This window comes from Bos javanicus, chromosome 29 (assembly GCF_032452875.1).
Source record: "Bos javanicus breed banteng chromosome 29, ARS-OSU_banteng_1.0, whole genome shotgun sequence".
In the NCBI taxonomy this organism is placed as follows: Eukaryota; Metazoa; Chordata; class Mammalia; order Artiodactyla; family Bovidae; genus Bos; species Bos javanicus.
The window spans coordinates 41625818-41642517 of NC_083896.1; the positions used below are offsets into that span (position 1 = coordinate 41625818).

A 16700-nucleotide genomic window follows, 5' to 3' on the forward strand; every position below is an offset into this window, starting at 1 on the left:
GGCACGGCCCGCCATCGCCATCTTGTCCTTCACAAAGCCCCTGTTCCTTCAAGGCCTCAACACTATGATCACGTTTTTTCTCCTCCCCTACGAACCCAATAGGCACCACAAAGAAAGGCCAAGGCGCGGACACGTTTGCACGGCCGTTTCTCCTCATAAAACTCAATAAACCAACACACTTACCGAGAGCTGTGGATAAATGAGACCGCACGCCTACCGCGAAACACATAAATACCATCTCGCAGAGGCCCACGGGATTTGGGGGCGGGACTACGGCCGGCGCAAGCGCAGAGGGAAATGGGTGGATTGTGGGTAGAGATTTCTAGAGGAAGTACGAAAAGCTGTTAGCCCCCTGAAGCGGTGGCGCGAAAAAGGTGCGCATGCGCTTTAGGGTGTGCGCAGGCGCGACTAACGTGCGCCCGTGGGTTTTTTACTGCGACTTCTTTTGGCGCTGAGGCGACGAGTACCCGGCTTCGCGCAGATCCTGGACTGACGCCCCGTGTCCGTCATAGCTGACTGCCCCACACCCTTCCCTGAGCATTCCCTTGCTTGCACACACTCTAAATCCGCGTGCAGGGTCCTACTCCATGGACCGCGAGCCTCCTGAACCCTCCGCTGGCGTCATCTCGGTTCCAAGCCAGCCGCCCAGCGAGCCTTCTGGGCCTGGTCCTCAGGTGCCCAGCGCGGGGGGCGACTCAGGTATTACTGGGCCCCGGGCCTATCTCGAGTGGAGGGCTCTTGCATGGAACCATTTTGGGAAAGTGAATCAGGTTGTAGGTCCTCTTGAAATATTATAACAGTCTTAGGGTATTTTCTGTAACCGGCCACCGTTGTCCTACTGTCTGGTCCGATTTTGCTAGGAGCTTGTAGTGGGGCTAGCGTTGAAGGTGAAGGTGAAGTCGCTCAGTCGTGTCCGACCTTTTGCGACCCGGTGGACTGTAGCCTACCAGGCTTTTCCGTTCATGGGATTCTCCAGGCAAGAATACCAGGGATCGAACCCGGGTCTCCCTCATTGGAGGCAGACGCTTTAACCTCTGAGCCGTTAGCTGACATTTAAAACGCCTTTTTAAGCACATTGCATGTGTATACGTGCTCAGTCGTGTTAGACTCTGCGATCCCATGGACTGTAGCCGGCCATGCTCCTCTGTCCATGGAATTTTCCAGGCAAGGATGTTGGAGGCCATTTCCTGCTCCAGGGGCTCCTCCCTACTCCAAGAGATCTTCCCAACCCTGGGATCGAACTTGAGTCTCTTGCGTCTCCTGTCTTGGCAGGAGGAGTCTTTACCAACTTCGCCCCCTGGGAAGCCCCTTAACGCAGATTACCTGGAGGGAATCTAGGTGTAAAAAGCTTTTGCAGAACCGCGTACAACTCCTGCCTGATTGACAGGGTGGTTCCAGTCATCTATACCCTTGTTACTGAGGACAACCAGTTTTAGTTTAATCATTTGTAATGCACACCTAGGGTACATGACCGTTTTAAAAATGTATTATATGTACATTTTATAACCATTTATTAAGCTCTTCACTGTGTGGTCTCCTGGATGACCTCATTTACTACTACCACCCTAGGAGGAGGCCATAAGGTAATGTTAGGGATGAGGAACCTGAGATCTGGAGGGGTTAATTAACTTGCTCAGAGTTACCCAGCTAAGAAATATCAGCCCAGGTGCGAATCAGCCCAGGCAGTCTTGATGACAGAGCCTGCACTTTTGATCACTCTGCTTTACTGCTGTGATCACACACTTCTCAGGGTATTTGGGGGGCAAACAAGTACACAGGAAACAAATGGCATGATCCTTGGATACTGTTTCTCAGTTTTTTTTCTTGTTGTCTTCCTCTCTCCAGGAGCCTTTAAAAATAAAAAGCATTTCCCCCTCTAATCCCCACCATGAAATTTTAATAACACTTATATAACTGTGTAGGGCTTCCCTTATAGCTCAGTCCCTAAACAATCTGCCTGCAGTGCAAGAGGCCCAGGTTCGATCCTGAGTTGGGAAGATCCCCTGGAGAAGGAAATGGCAACCCACTCCAGTATCCTTGCTTGGAAAATCTCATGGACACAGGAGCCTGGTGGGCTGTAGTCCATGGGGTCGCAAAGAGTCGGGCACGACTGAGTAACTAACACTTATAACTCTGTATTTGCTTATATACTGTGGCCCTTCAGAGGGCCAGAAAGCTTCTGTTTAATATCTAGGATTTTCTGCCCTCTTCCTGCTCCAAAAGAACCAATTTTCACTCCTTTGGTGGCAGTGTTGTCCTTATGTGTGTTCCAGCGAAACATAAGTGACAAAACAAATACCAAAAGAATTCCAATTTGAAAAATGTTATTATAGCTAGAGTAAATTCATGTGTTCAACAATGCTAGACGCTTGTCCAAGTGGGTGATTGAAAAGTTGTAACAAAATGTATAGAAAATGAAACATAAGTTATGGAAAATTCAGAAGGTCCAGAGTAGGCAGGGAGGTTGTGTGTGGGCATGGTATTTGGAGAATGTTTGTGCAGTGCCTGGGCCTTAAAGGGTAGATAAACAGAGCCAGGAAGGAAATTCAAGTTAGAGAAATAATTTGAGTGACAAGATTGGAGCTGGATAAGTATATAAATATAGTTCATGAAAGATGGGTTGAAGGGGAATCATAGGATATAAAGTTGGAAAAGATTTCCTAGGGAAGGCCAAATGAGAAGGGCTTGAAATGCAAAGCTAAATAATTTGAACTATAGGTAGAATAACCTATAAACCAGGACTTAACCTGGTGGTCCCGTGGTTAAGACTTTGCATCCACTGCGTGGAGCATGGATTTGATTCCTGCTTGGGAAACTAAGATCCCACACACTACACAGGGCAAGGCTGAAAAAAAAAAGGGGGTAAGTTGGGACAGGACATTAATTGGATTGTCACAATAATTTAGGCAACAGATAAGTGGATTCAAGCATGATGAAAGGGAAATAGGAAATGACTTATAATACATCAGAAGTCCTCAACTCACACCTGCAGGAATATAAGTAATGCAGGTAAGCCATAGGAACCTGATAGGGATCTTGATATGCTTGTCTTTGCTCCTGCTGACTGTGCCTTGCTAGAATATTGTCTGTGAAAAATCTGATCAGGAGAATCCAGAAATCCAAAATTGTTGATTAATTTGCTCCTTAAAAATGTTGGCATGTAACTTAAAATTTTTAAGCATTTTCTCTGAGCCAATCAGAATATGCCTGTATACCCAAGGTGGCCTATGACTGAGTTTGCAGCAACTTCTGTAGTAATACAGAATCCACTTTAGAAAGGGGAAATGTTAAAGATTGGATATGTTTTTTGAAAGCTGTAAACAGATTGAGTGACTTAAACATCAAAAAAAAAAAAAAGAAAGCCAATATTCTTCGCAGTTGGAGATCATCGCCATGACCTTCACTTAACGTTTATCGATACTGTTTATTGATAAACGTTGAGCATCTACTGGGTACAGGAGATACAACAAGGAACAAAGCAGACGTCCCCTTATGCTCCCTTGGAACTTATATTCTGGTAGAAAACACAGAAATAGACGAATAATACATCAAGTGGAGTTAAATGCTGTGGTGAAAATTCGACTTTCCTGGTGATACAATGGTTAAGACTCTGAGCTTTCACCACAGTGGGCACGGTTTTGATCCCTGGTCGATCCATGCAGGATGGCCACACACAAAATTAAATGAAATGTGTGTGTGCGCGCATGTGTAAATATATTTGCTAAAGTGGTGCAAAAAGGTTGGACTGTTACATAAAGGGAAATGAGAAAAACAAGATGAAAGAGTTGGTGGAGGGTGCTGAATGTTAACATGTATGAAGTGCTTTCTATGGCACCTTCCTGGCACTGTACTGAATGCTTTACGTATGTTACCTCAATTCAAAAAATAGTTTTTGTGGTTACCGTCCTCATTTTACAAATAAGAAAACTGAATTTTATATCAAGTTACTTACTCAAGGACATACAACTAGTGTGGCAGAGCTGTTATGCAAATCTAGTCTCTACTTTTGACCCTGTTAAGAAAAATTATCCAAAACTTGGAAATAGGCAAAAGTTATTACTAGGTGTCCTTTTGATAAAGGTAAAGCAGGCCTGCCTAACTTGGGGATTACCTGGTTTTCCAGTGGAGTGTGTACCTTCGTTTGATGTCCTGTTTATTGTTGCTCTCCTATTTCACTCAACTGTCCAAGCTACCCCACTGCCACTACCCTAATTCAGGTCAGTGACCTCGAGGTTTTTGCAATAGACGTAACCTGGCTCCCTGGCCCTGGTTTGCTGTCTCTAATCCATTCTTCATCTTGAAGCTGGAGTGATCTTTCTAAATAAAAAAGTTGGTCCAGTCTCATGCCTCAGTTCATAATTCTTCAGTACCCCTCCACAGTCTTTAGGTTACTGTCCAGATCATCAACATAGCCATTGAGACCCCTTCATCACTTTCCTCACCACTACTCCCTCCCCGAGACAAATCCACTCTGCCTGCCCACCATAAACTTCCTAAGTTTGGGCATCAGGTCTGTGCAAGTTATATATTGTTTCCCTATGACCTGGCAGAGTACAGGACACAAAGTAGGACTCTATATGTTAATTTATCCCTGTAAATTTTCAAATGATCTTTACCCAATCCTTATCAAATGAGCTGCTGAGAGAGGTCTGGTGATTTTTCTGAGAGAGCAACCCTGCCCCCACCTGGCAGCAAGAGGCACTGCTTCATTAAATGGAATTCAGTTCAGTTAGTGGTGTCCCAACTCTTTGTGACCCCATGGACTGCAGCACACCAGGCTTCCCTGTCCATTACTAACTCCCAGAGCTTGCTCAAAATCATGTCCATGGAGTTGGTGATGCCATCCAACCATCTCGTCCTCTGTTGTCCCCTTCTCCTCCTACCTTCAGTCTTTCCCAGCATCAGGGTCTTTTCCAATGAGTCAGTTCTTTGCATTAGGTGACCAAAGTATTGGAGTTTCAGCTTCAGCATCAGTCCTTCCAATGAATATTCAGGACTGATTTCCTTTAGGATGGACTGGTTTGATCTTGCAGTCCAAGGGACTCTCAAGAGTCTTCTCCAACACCACAGTTCAAAAGCATCAGTTCTTCAGTGCTCAGCTTTCTTTATAGTCCAACCGTCACATCCATACATGACTATTGGAAAAACCATAGCTTTGACGAGATGGACCTTCATTGGCAAAGTAATGTCTCTGCTTTTTAATATGTTGTCTAGGTTGGTCATAGCTTTATAGAACTTTGTCAGTAAAGTAATGTTTCTGCTTTTTAATACGCCGTCTAGGCTTGTCATAGCTTTTCTTCCAAGGAGCAAGTGTCTTTTAATTTCATGGCTGCACTCACTGTCAACAGTGATTTTTGAAGCCCCCCAAAATGAAATCTGTCACTGTTTGCATTGTTTACCCATCTATTTACCATGAAGTGATGGGACCAGATGTCATGATCTTAGTTTTTTGAATGTTGAGTTTTAAGCCAGCTTTTTCACTCTCTTCTTTCACCTTCATATTACATTGATTTTTGGCACAAGGAGATAGAATAGGAGCTTGTTTTGTCAGCTCTGTGCACCACCCTGGCAGTGCAGTACTTGTAGGAGTAGTGTGTCCCTTTGGGAATATGTAGTTGTTAAACGAGATTTTTTAGCTATAACTTTGGTGGAAGTATCTCTCCCTTGGAAAAAAATAAGCATTATAAATTATGGCTTCATTAGTAAGGAATTTGGTTTTAGACTTGTAAGAGGTACTATAAACCATATGAAGTAGTCCAGACCTAGGCTAACAAACATCTCTCTTAATTCAACAAGAATCCCAGGGACGGAGGAGCCTGGTGGGCTGCCGTCTATGGGGTCGCACAGAGTCGGACACAACTGAAGCGACTTAGCAGCAGCAGCAGCAGCAGTAGTTATGTAATGACAGAATAGAGCTGTGGTCACCAAACTTTTTTGATTGTTTCTTTCCTGTAAGTTAAGAAAAAACTGTTTTCGCTGCTGATGGCCTGGGTTCAGTCTCTGGTTGGCGAACTAGGATCCCAAAAGCCGTGTGGCACAGGGAAAAAAAAAAAAAACGAAACCCCAAACAAAAAAGCTGATAACCTTACGATATGAAGATTTTTAGAGTAAATTATATTTTATGTACATTATCAATTATTTGAAAAGGTAGAAAAATTTTCAAAGGATGAGATATAAATAGGAGTTTACACATTTTTCCCCCATTTTATTTATTAGGCTGAGTCAGGTTAGTGGTAGCACATGGTCTCTTTTTAGTTACGACATGTAGGATTTAGTTTGCTGACCACAGAGAAATCAAACCCAGGCCCCCTGCACTGAAAAGTGCAGAGTCTTAGCCACTGTACCACCGGGAAGTCCCTACATGTTTTCTTTATAAGTCATTGTGTTGGCTAAGAGAACACCTGGGTTTGAATCCTGGCCTGCTTTCTGATGAAGGCCAAGTCGTTTTGTCTGTCTGGTGGTTTCTTTCTTTTGTGTGGATTCTTTTTGGTGGGCACTAATGTGGGCTTCCGGAGAAGGCAATGGCACCCCACTCCACTACTCTTGCCTGGAAACTCCCATGGACAGAGGAGCCTGGTGGGTTGCAGTCCATGGGGTTGCTGAGGGTCGGACACGACTGAGCGACTTCACTTTCACTTTTCACTTTCATGCATTGGAGGAGGAAATGGCAACCCACTCCAGTGTTCTTGCCTGGAGAATCCCAGGGACGGGGAGCCTGGTGGGCTGCCGTCTATGGGGTTGCACAGAGTTGGACATGACTGAAGCAACTTAGCCATGTGGGTTTTCCTGGTGGCTCAGAGGTTAAAGCATCTGCCTCCAATGTGGGAGATCCAGGTTCGATCCCTGGGTCGGGAAGATCCCCTGGAGAAGGAAATAGTAACCCATTCCAGTATTCTTGCCTGGAGAATCCCATGGACAGAGAAGCCTGGTAGGCTACAGTCCATGGGGTCGCAAAGGGTCGGACATGACTGAGCGACTTCACTCACTCACAATGTGTGATGCAGAAATCTTTGGCTTTGTACACATATATCCACACCATTCTCTATCCCAGCCCTCAGACCCTTTGATCTTCTAGTCCTTTTCCTTCCAGTCCTCTCATCAGCTGGCCAGACATTGGCCACTGACCTAGAGTGTGTATATAGTCTCACCTTGGGCCATTTCTCCTTCTGCACAAGGTGGATCGTCAGGTGGATAGCTGGCAGATTTTCTATCTCCACTGTCTTTTAAGTCCTCTTCTGAATGTGGCCGTCATCATTTTCAGTTGGCACTCATAAGTTGACCCATCTATAAATCATGCTTGAGCTTTTACTTCCTCCTTTAGCAGGTTATACAGGACATTCCTGATGACTGCGAGTTCTTCTGCACGAGGGGTGGGGATGCTTTTACAAATATGGTGGATATCGAGAGGTCTGGGCTACCCGCTTATGCAGTTTGTCTGCATCCCCTGGTTCTGCTTAGTCTTGATTCTGGAGGTACAATTTCCATTTTTTGAAAGACTGCTGCTGGTCTGCTCTGACGTTTTGACTTCATAGGTCCAACTTATAATGGCAGCAGGTCTGATATAACTCATAATGGGGCCGTTCTTGGTTACTTAGTGTTTAATAATGAAGTGTTCCAATAACATGCCAAGAGCTGTTTCTCAAAAGGCATGTATTTCTCTGTTGTGAACAGCCTGGCCTTGTTCTAGGATTTCAGCCACCTGCTTTGCCCACTGGGACTTGCCATAGGCTCCACAGTGTGTATTTTTCCAACCCCATAGGTCTCTTGGATGTTATGGTTCAAGTGGCAGGGCTTCAGGCATTGTAACTTGGACCTGCAATGCACTTTCGTATTCTTGAGTCGCACTCAAAGTTGGCAACTTACCATGTCACCTGGTGTATAGATGGGAGTTTTAGTTCTACGAGTGGCTATGGTAAGCATCACCATCCACGTATCCTTGCTGTCTTTAATGGTGGCTCTAATCTCTGTCCCTCTCTCCTTACTCCCTGCTATTGCTGCTGCTAAGTCGCTTCAGTCGTGTCCGACTCTGTGCGACCCCATAGATGGCAGCCCACCAGGCTCCCCCGTCCCTGGGATTCTCCAGGCAAGAGTACTGGAGTGGGTTGCCATTTCCTTCTCCAATGCATGAAAGTGAAAAGTGAAAGTGAAGTCGCTCAGTTGTGTCCGACTCTTAGCGACCCCATGGACTGCAGCCTACCAGGCTCCTCTGCCCATTGGATTTTCCAGGCAAGAGTACTGGAGTGGGTTGCCATTGCCTTCTCTGCCTTCTCCTCTTTCCTCCTCCCTAGGATATGGTAATTTCTTTTTATTTACTATCATGGCTGAAGAGTGGGGGAGTTTCAGAGATTTTTACTCTGCCTTTCCCACTGTGATAGCCCTTCTCTTGTAGGCCAAGGATCCAATGTAGAGGTTACTCCTGAGTATATCAGTTCCACTAAACACTTGGGGACTGCGGAAATTACCTCTTCTAATGGGAATAATGATGATGCTTTGGGCCTCAAGGCATCAGTGTCAGTTCAGGTCCTGTGTCTAAAATCCTCAAAATGTTTGCATATTCTCCTTTTCCAAATGTATAGTTCTTTTAGTAGATGATGAGTTCCTTTTTGGGAAGAACTAGGAGAATCATAGTTTCATGCTCCTTCCCCTAGGGATTCAGTTACCTCTTCAGTAACTGAGTTTGGGATGTGAAAATCGGCTCAAACCCAGGAACTAAGAAAGATATTTTGACTATTTCTTGTGGTGACCGTCCTTAGCCTTGTGCTCCTTTCTTCTTTCTCCCTGCAGGTTGTAGATATTCAGCAGCATCCTCATTGGCTTCCGCCTAGGGATACCACTGTTTATCATATCTACAGTTGTTTCTTACGGGTTCCAGGCCCCATGGCTAACCCTCCAATCTTGCCAGCCTTATGATAATTAGAGCTTTCTGACTTCTGGCAGTTAAGCAGTGCCTCTGTAATTCCTCTCCTGTATTTCTTAATGGGCCTTCCCTGATAACTCAGTTGGTAAAGAGTCCACCTGTGCCGGGGTCCAGCCCGGGTGGATCCAGGGAATTCAGCCAGAAGGTGAGAGAAAGAACGACATGGGGAGACCAATCTTTCCAGGAACTGATCCGTTTCTTTATTTTTCGGGTCTGCTTTTATACACAGAGGTGGAATACAAAAGTCATGTGGGGTCAGCAGTCCTGACTTTTATCAAAATCAGGTGCTTCATACAAATGTATACAAAGGCCTTAGGGGTGTTACATCATCTTCTGGCCAGGGGGCCTGCTAACAATTTATGACCCTTTCTTTGTGATAGCGGTCAGTCAACCAGAACACTTATTTCTCCAGGGGTGATTTATTCCTAAACCAGGCACCACCTTCCGAAGGCACCAGATAAAGTTGCATTCCTATAGGGTGAGGGTGCAGTGGGTTCTAATTAAGAAAAGAATTTGCTTAGCCCAAGGTCTAAACGTGATTAATATCAAAGGTTAATACTTATTTCTCCTATATGCTAGTTACATTCATTAACGTGTATAAGGGCAGGGGATGTGGAGACTTAGCAGCAAACATTGGCCCAACAAATGAAAACCCTTCACCAATACAATTTCTAATCAATCTTTTAACTGCTCAAAGGAATCTGTATTTAGACAGTTTAGAACATCTCATGCCTCTCACGGTTGGGAGGCTCTGAACGATCACATGTGGCCGGAAGAACCTGTTCAGGCAGGCTAGAGAACTCCCAAAGGAGTTTGTGAACTAAAACACTCTTGTCACGCCCAGGAACTTTATTAACTGGAGCTGTAAGTTAACTCCTTTTCAGAGAGAGAGATGGTGGTGGGGGACAGCCCCCGTAAAGTCAGAGGTGTAGGTGAGAGCACAAAGCAGTAAAGTAGGCAGACTCTGGTTTTGGGGGTAGTTGCTTGAGAATTGCCAGGGGGACTCCTGAGGCTCAATCCTGCCTTTGCATATGCCGAGCCTCCTTCCTCATGACCTTTGCCACGGGTGGAGTTCCTCACGCTGGTTCCTGGCATCTCCCCCTTTTTTATTTCTTAAAACAGCCAGATGCAGCTCAGTCGTGACCCTCTGAATGTTCTGCCAAAGAATCCTGACAATACAAGGAAGAATGATTATAAGAAGTAAAATCAGAGCACCAACAGCAGCATAACTAAAGATATTAGAATGTTTTTTCCAGAAATAAAGTTAGAGAAGGTGTGAAAAAAGTCATTAGCTGCTCCAGCGGCGGTAAAATCCAGTCGAGAGTGTTCCAAGGTCTGTATTTGATTATGAAGTTTCCCTAAGTCCAGGCCAATGTCAGAGCTGTTCCAAACACCTGAAATATGATTTTTAATTTTTTCCCATTCATAATCTGTCTCGTTTACCTTTAAAGATGTCACGCGTATCCACCGGTAATCAGTGTGGCGTGACAGATCCATTTTCACCTTTAAAGCCTGTAACTCAGTCCCAATATGCATTATTGCCTCCTCCAAGGCATCTACCCTCATCTCCAACTTTCTATCTATAGCTTTCTGTGTTGCTAGAGTTAGAGAAACATTTTTAGACATGGTATCAACATATTGGGCAGTATGCACTTGTTGAGTCAATGATATTGCTGCCACAGTAACAGAAGTAATTGTGGTTATTAAAGCTGCTATTCCCAGGATAAGCAAGCCCACAAACCGTTGCGATCGCATTAAATCCTGCAGTTGTTGTAATACAGCAAGACCATAATTATATCAATAAGTGGTTACATCATAAGATAAGGTGGACGTTGTAACACTACAAAGGAGCAAGCATTATATTGAGGGTTTAACAAGATGAAAGCATACATTATTCACAAAACACCACAAAGGAGCAAACCCTATATTGAGGGTTTAAACAAGATGAAAGCATACATTGTTCACAAGTTACTATATTAGGTCCACCTCTTTTTTACTGACTGCTTTAGCCCTGATCACTATGTCTGCATTGCAAAACGCCTGTTGTGGGTGCACCGGGGAGCAGCTGCAGGCGTTGGCCCAGGGGAGCAGTGTCCCTAGCAGCAGGAGGCAGAATGCGAGTGGCAGGCTGTGGGCCGTGGCGCCCATGGCGGGTGGAGGGGCGGGGTGCGCGGACTCGGGCTAGCCACCGCCTGGGCTCAGGGCGCTCCCCTCTCGCCGGCAAGGCCACGCTGGTCTGGACGGCACTCCGCGGGCACGCTTTCCTCTCTGGCCCTCACTCACCACACAAACTTTCCTGACTCTAGGTCACGGGGTGCAGTGAGGAGGGTGCCGGGCACAGCTGGCGGCGCGGAGGCCAGAGCTGGCTGGGGAGGAGGGAAGCGAGCGAGTGCACGTGCCGTGAACCTGGTCTCTGGGGGACTGTGACATGACGAATTAGTCTGTCCGGGATCCAAATTGGAGAATCTGTGTCCTGTGGAAAAATACAAGCACATCCTCGACCGCTAGTTAATATGGGTCAGGAACCTTGCATAGTCCGGAGAGGAGGTCCTTCCATTTCATCAACGGCTTTGTATCTTGTTCCGGACGAATCAGCATTTAGGTTATTTATTACAAAGAGAGCATGTTGTAAGATCTGATGGGGGGAACTAAAATTCCCCTTCCTTTAATTTTTTGAATTTGTATTTTTAATGTTTGGTGTGCTCTATCTACTATAGTTTGTCCCTGGGGATTATAAGGGATGCCTGTGTTTTATTTGAAATTTTATACAAAATTCTTGGCATCTGGAATAGGGAACTGTTTGTATCTAACGGAAAATAACTGGGTGTCTAGATATAAAATTTAACAAAACATTGGAGGGTAAATGATGCAAAAATTTGACCAAAATAGTTTCCTATAGCAATCTGCCAATTTTCATCAAACATTAGAAGAGCATCAAGTTGTTCCTTATTATATGGAATTACAATTTTCTGATGGCTTTTTACCAAATAATTCAATGCTCTGCTTTTTTCCTTTAATATCAAAGTAGCTATCAATCCTAAATAAGAAGCCGCTACTTTTTTAGTTTGAGCGGGAAGATGGACCCATTCTAGGGGGCCGTTTTGCCATAAGACTCCCATAGGTGCAGTTGGAGTAACTAGGCAAAGGAATTGCCAGTTTGCTTGTAAATCAATTCTTTTTACATAGCTATGAGATAAAGCTGCCTCTACTTTGTCTAAGGCCTCCCGAGCCTCAGCAGTTAATTGTCTTTTAGAAGTTGGATCAGGATCCCCGTAGAATGTTAAAAAGAGGCTTTAATTCGGCAATGGTTAATTTTAAATAGGGCCTAATCCAATTAATTTCGCCTAAAAGTTTTTGATAATCACTTAAAGTAACAAGGTGATCTTTTCTTAATTGTAATGGGGCATGAGTCACTGTTTCTGAATTGATAACCCTTCCTAAGTAAGTTATGGGCGGATTGACCTGAATTTTCTCTGGGGCAATTTTTAAGCCTCTCGCTGTCAATGCCTGGGTCAAATCTTGGGGGACAGTTTGTAAATGGGGTCTATCAGGATGAGCTATTAAAATATCGTCCATAAAGTGAATCATATATACTTGTTCATATTTAGCTCTGACATGTTCTAAAGCGGCATTGACAAATTTTTGACATAAGGTAGGGCTATTTTTCATTCCCTGAGGCAAAACCTTCCATTGAAATCGTAAATAAGGCTGCTTAAGATTTTCTGAAAGTCGCTTTTTATCCTCAGTATTTAAAGGAACGGTGAAAAAACAATCTTGTAAATCAATTACAATTATATTATGTCCCTCTGGAACGGCTACTGGGGAAGGGAGCCCAGGTTGTAGGGTTCCCATGTCCTCCATGGTGGCATTAATGGCTCTTAAATCCTGTAAAAGTCTCCATTTACCAGATTTTTTTCTTAATGACAAAAATAGGAGTATTCCAGGGGCTATTGGAGGGCTCAATATGTCCCAATTCTAGTTGTTCAAAAATTAACGTTTTAGCTGCCAGTAATTTTTCTTTAGGCAGAGGCCATTGTTCTACCCACACTGGGTCTTGAGATTTCCATTCAATGGAGTTGGCAGCAAAAACAATGGCCTCCATTAAAAATTTGGATACCGCAATCCAGTACGTAGCTTTCGAGGAGTTGGGCAAATCGGCTCAATTATTCCTGTCTGCTGTTTACCCAATCCTTTTGAAGGGTCATAACCCATTTGTAGCATTTGAGAGGTCACTTTATCATCAGGGCTGAAAAGTAACATTCCCATTTGAGACGGCACATCCCTCCCCCACAGGGAAAAGGGGAGCGAAGGAACTACATATGGTTGGAATGTTCCACGGGTATCTTCAAATTGCCAGTCTAAAATCCTTGCACTTTTAGCTACTGCAGGGGCTCTTCCTAAGCCCATCAACTCATTTTCAGTAGTATGGGTGGGCCAGGAGCTGGGCCAGTCTTTCCCAGAAATACAAGAAACATCTGCTCCTGTATCTAATAGTCCTTCAATAGACTTGCCACTGACGAGAATAGATTTCATAGGGCGTTTCTTAGTAATTTCTGTTACCCAAAAAACCATGTCACTACACCCAAATCCTTTGTCCTGCCTTTCATTTTGAGTAGCTGCATGCCCAACTGCAGTATGATAAGGCAAAAGCAAAAGTTGGGCTATTCTCTGTCCCTGATGTATTTGAAAAGTTTTAGTTGGGTGTAAAATCATTATCTGAATTTCTCTTGTATAATCTGATTACTCCAGGAATATTTGTAAGACCTTGCATAGCTAAGAAACTTCTGCCTAGTATAATTCCCACCAAGCCAGTCGGTAATGGACCTTTAACGCCTGTAGGGATTTTTATAGTGGGGCTATCTGGTGTTAATATTGTTGAGGTGGTGGAACTGAGGTCCAGTCCTGCGTTGCCTGGGGTTGCTCTGATGAGTTCTGCGACGGGACGAAGGGAATGAATGGGTTCAGTGAGGCTGCCCCAGTCGTTGTCGGGGCCTGGGGCTGGCTCCTCAGTCCGTTTCCCTACTGCTGGTTGGGGCCCAAAAAGGTTCCATTTCTATGGAATCTTGACCTACAGTGCCTTGCCCAATGATATCCTTTTTGACAGCGAGGGCAGAGAGACCTAGGGTTCGCGGGCGGGGGAGCAGGATTTTGCGGAGCAGACACAGCCGGTGGGGCAGAATTAGGTGGATAAGAACCAAGTGTTCTTTGAGGGCAAGCACGAAAAATGTGTCCCTCCTGGCCACAGGAAAAACAAGTTCTGGGCAAATTATTCCTGCCTTGGTTACTGGGATCACCTTGTGCTGGCTTATTCTTGTTAGTAAAAAAGGATTGGACTGCCTGCTGATAAGAATTCCCCTTTATTGCTGCAGCTATCACAACACCTTGCAGCAGGGACGGTCCTACATCTGCACATTGCCTCCTGTAATCAATTAGGGTTCCAGATCTTCTTATAGGGCGTAAAATAGCCTGGCAGGTAGAGTTAGCATTTTCAAAGGCCAATTGTTTTGTCAATATTCCGGTTGCCTCAGAATCAGAAATTATTCACTGGACAGCCTCTGAAAGCCGTGAGACAAAGTCTTCATATGGCTCTTCTGACTTTTGTTTAATATTAGATAGAGCAGAATTTGATTCCCTACCGTCGGGCAATGAACGCCAGGCAGTAAAGCCACAATCAGCCACCTGTTGTATAGCGTATTTATCTAGTCCCATCTGCTCGTTAAGTGTGGGGTAATCATATTTTCCAGCTAGCATACCTTCAGTGATATAGTTTAAATGTCCCTGTTTGTTATTATTGGCATGCCAGCGAACAAGATAATCATATTCAGCTTTCCAAAGTATAAAGTGTTCTCCAGACAGGCAGGCCCTAGCGACTGATTTCCAATCATGGGGTGCCAACCATTTGCCTGCTAAGGCTTCTACCAGCTGCATTGTGTATGGGGCTTTAGGCCCATACAAAGCACAAGCATCTTTAAGTTCTTTTACCAATTTTAAAGGAACGGGCTCCCATCCGAGAGCCCTTCCGAGTTCATCATAACGGTCAAATATTAAAGGGAAACAAGCCTCAAGTTGGGGATCAAATTTATCGTCAGGGGCAGAAAAAACCCTTCCTTGTGGAGCCGATAGTGGAGGTCTTCCACTTCGATAAGGAGGTGGTGGCATCGGTATAGGTCGCGTATCTTTTAGTATGGGTCCTATATCTCTTGGTATGGGTCCTATAGCACTTGGTCTGGGAGGTGGTGGCAAAGGTATGGGCCCCACACTTCCCGCTCTAGGAGGTGGTGGCAAAGGTATGGGCCCCATGTCTCTTGCTCTGTACTCTGGGGCTCGTTGGACTGTTAGGTGTTCAGAGTTTACGGATAATTTAACTGGGAATGTCTCCCGTGAGCTCCTAGAGGCATATGGCCTAATAGGAGACATTTCCCTTAAGCTCCTTGGAGCAGATGGCCTGATAGGGGAAGTTTCTCTTAAGCTTCTTGGGGCATCTTTATTTAAAAGAGGCCAATCTTCTTCAGAGTGATATCGAGCTGCTATCTCGTCTAAATCCTCTTCATCCTGAGGGGAGAGCTGATCTTGTTCTTTGTCCCTATCTTTAACTTGTTCCTGAGCAGCCATAGCGGCTAGCATCTTTCTTAGTTGCCCATAGTCAGGCAGGTCCTCCTTTTTCTCATCCTCCTGTTTACAGTTTTTTCCTCACTTTCCTCTTTAAAATGTACCTTTTCAGATTCTGGGGCAGGTTTAACTACAGTGTTTTCTTCACTGTCCTCTTTAAGATGTACTTTTTCAGAATCGGGCAGAGTCTAAAGCATCTCTAATGAAATTCCATAAGGAAAAGGCATCATTAGGCACCTTTTCTGAGCCATGTTCTGCATGGTAAGTTTTCAGCTGTTTTCCTACTCTCTCCCAGATATCTAAGTTAACAGTGCCCTCTTCTGGAAACCAGGGACACTTGTACAAATGAAAAAAATGATTGAATGGTAGAGTTTTTAACTTTAATTCCTCTCTTACTTAATAACTGCAAAATTATTCCTATAAAGAGCTGTCTTTCGTTTGATTCGGTGTTACCCATGTCAGAAAATTAAGTATAGTAAAGAAGATTTAGTTTTAGCCTTTAAAAACCGGGTTTTTCCTCAACCCTTTTAACTCTAGAAACCCGGTTTCTCTTTAACCCTTTAACACTTCCCACTCCTACTCACCCTGTCTATCCTACAGGGGGGTCTGCAGCACCCTGAGTGGGGTCCTATCCGTCCCGAAAATTCAACACTGGGGGAGCAACAGGGCTGACCCTAATTGTTCCGAGGTACCTACCTTCGAATAGCCTGTTCCGGGGGCCACTTGCTGGGGTCCAGCTCCGGTGGATCCAGGGAATTCAGCCAGAAGGTGAGAGAAAGAACGACATGGGGAGACCAATCTTTCCAGGAACTGATCCGTTTCTTTATTTTTCGGGTCTGCTTTTATACACAGAGGTGGAATACAAAAGTCACGTGGGGTCAGCAGTCCTGACTTTTATCAAAATCAGGTGCTTCATACAAATGTATACAAAGGTCTTAGGGGTGTTACATCATCTTCTGGCCAGGGGGCCTGCTAACAATTTACGACCCTTTCTTTGTGATAGCGGTCAGTCAACCAGAACACTTATTTCTCCAGGGGTGATTTATTCCTAAACCAGGCACCACCTTCCGAAGGCACCAGATAAAGTTACATTCCTATAGGGTGAGGGTGCAGTGGGTTCTAATTAAGAAAAGAATTTGCTTAGCCCAAGGTCTAAACGTGATTAATATCAAAG

The 16700-nt window shown here is 44.6% G+C and overlaps 1 protein-coding gene across 1 annotated transcript in view; it reads left to right on the forward strand.

Moving 5' to 3' along the window:
• Positions 1 to 395: 395 nt before the first annotated feature.
• The window catches only part of SLC3A2 (solute carrier family 3 member 2), a 37821-nt gene continuing 21516 nt past the window's right edge, over positions 396 to 16700 (forward strand). Inside the window, exon 1 of the mRNA XM_061406703.1 lies at positions 396 to 699. Within this exon, the coding sequence (XP_061262687.1) occupies positions 588 to 699 (112 nt within the window). The 5' untranslated portion in view covers positions 396 to 587. The remainder of the gene's footprint in view (positions 700 to 16700) is intronic.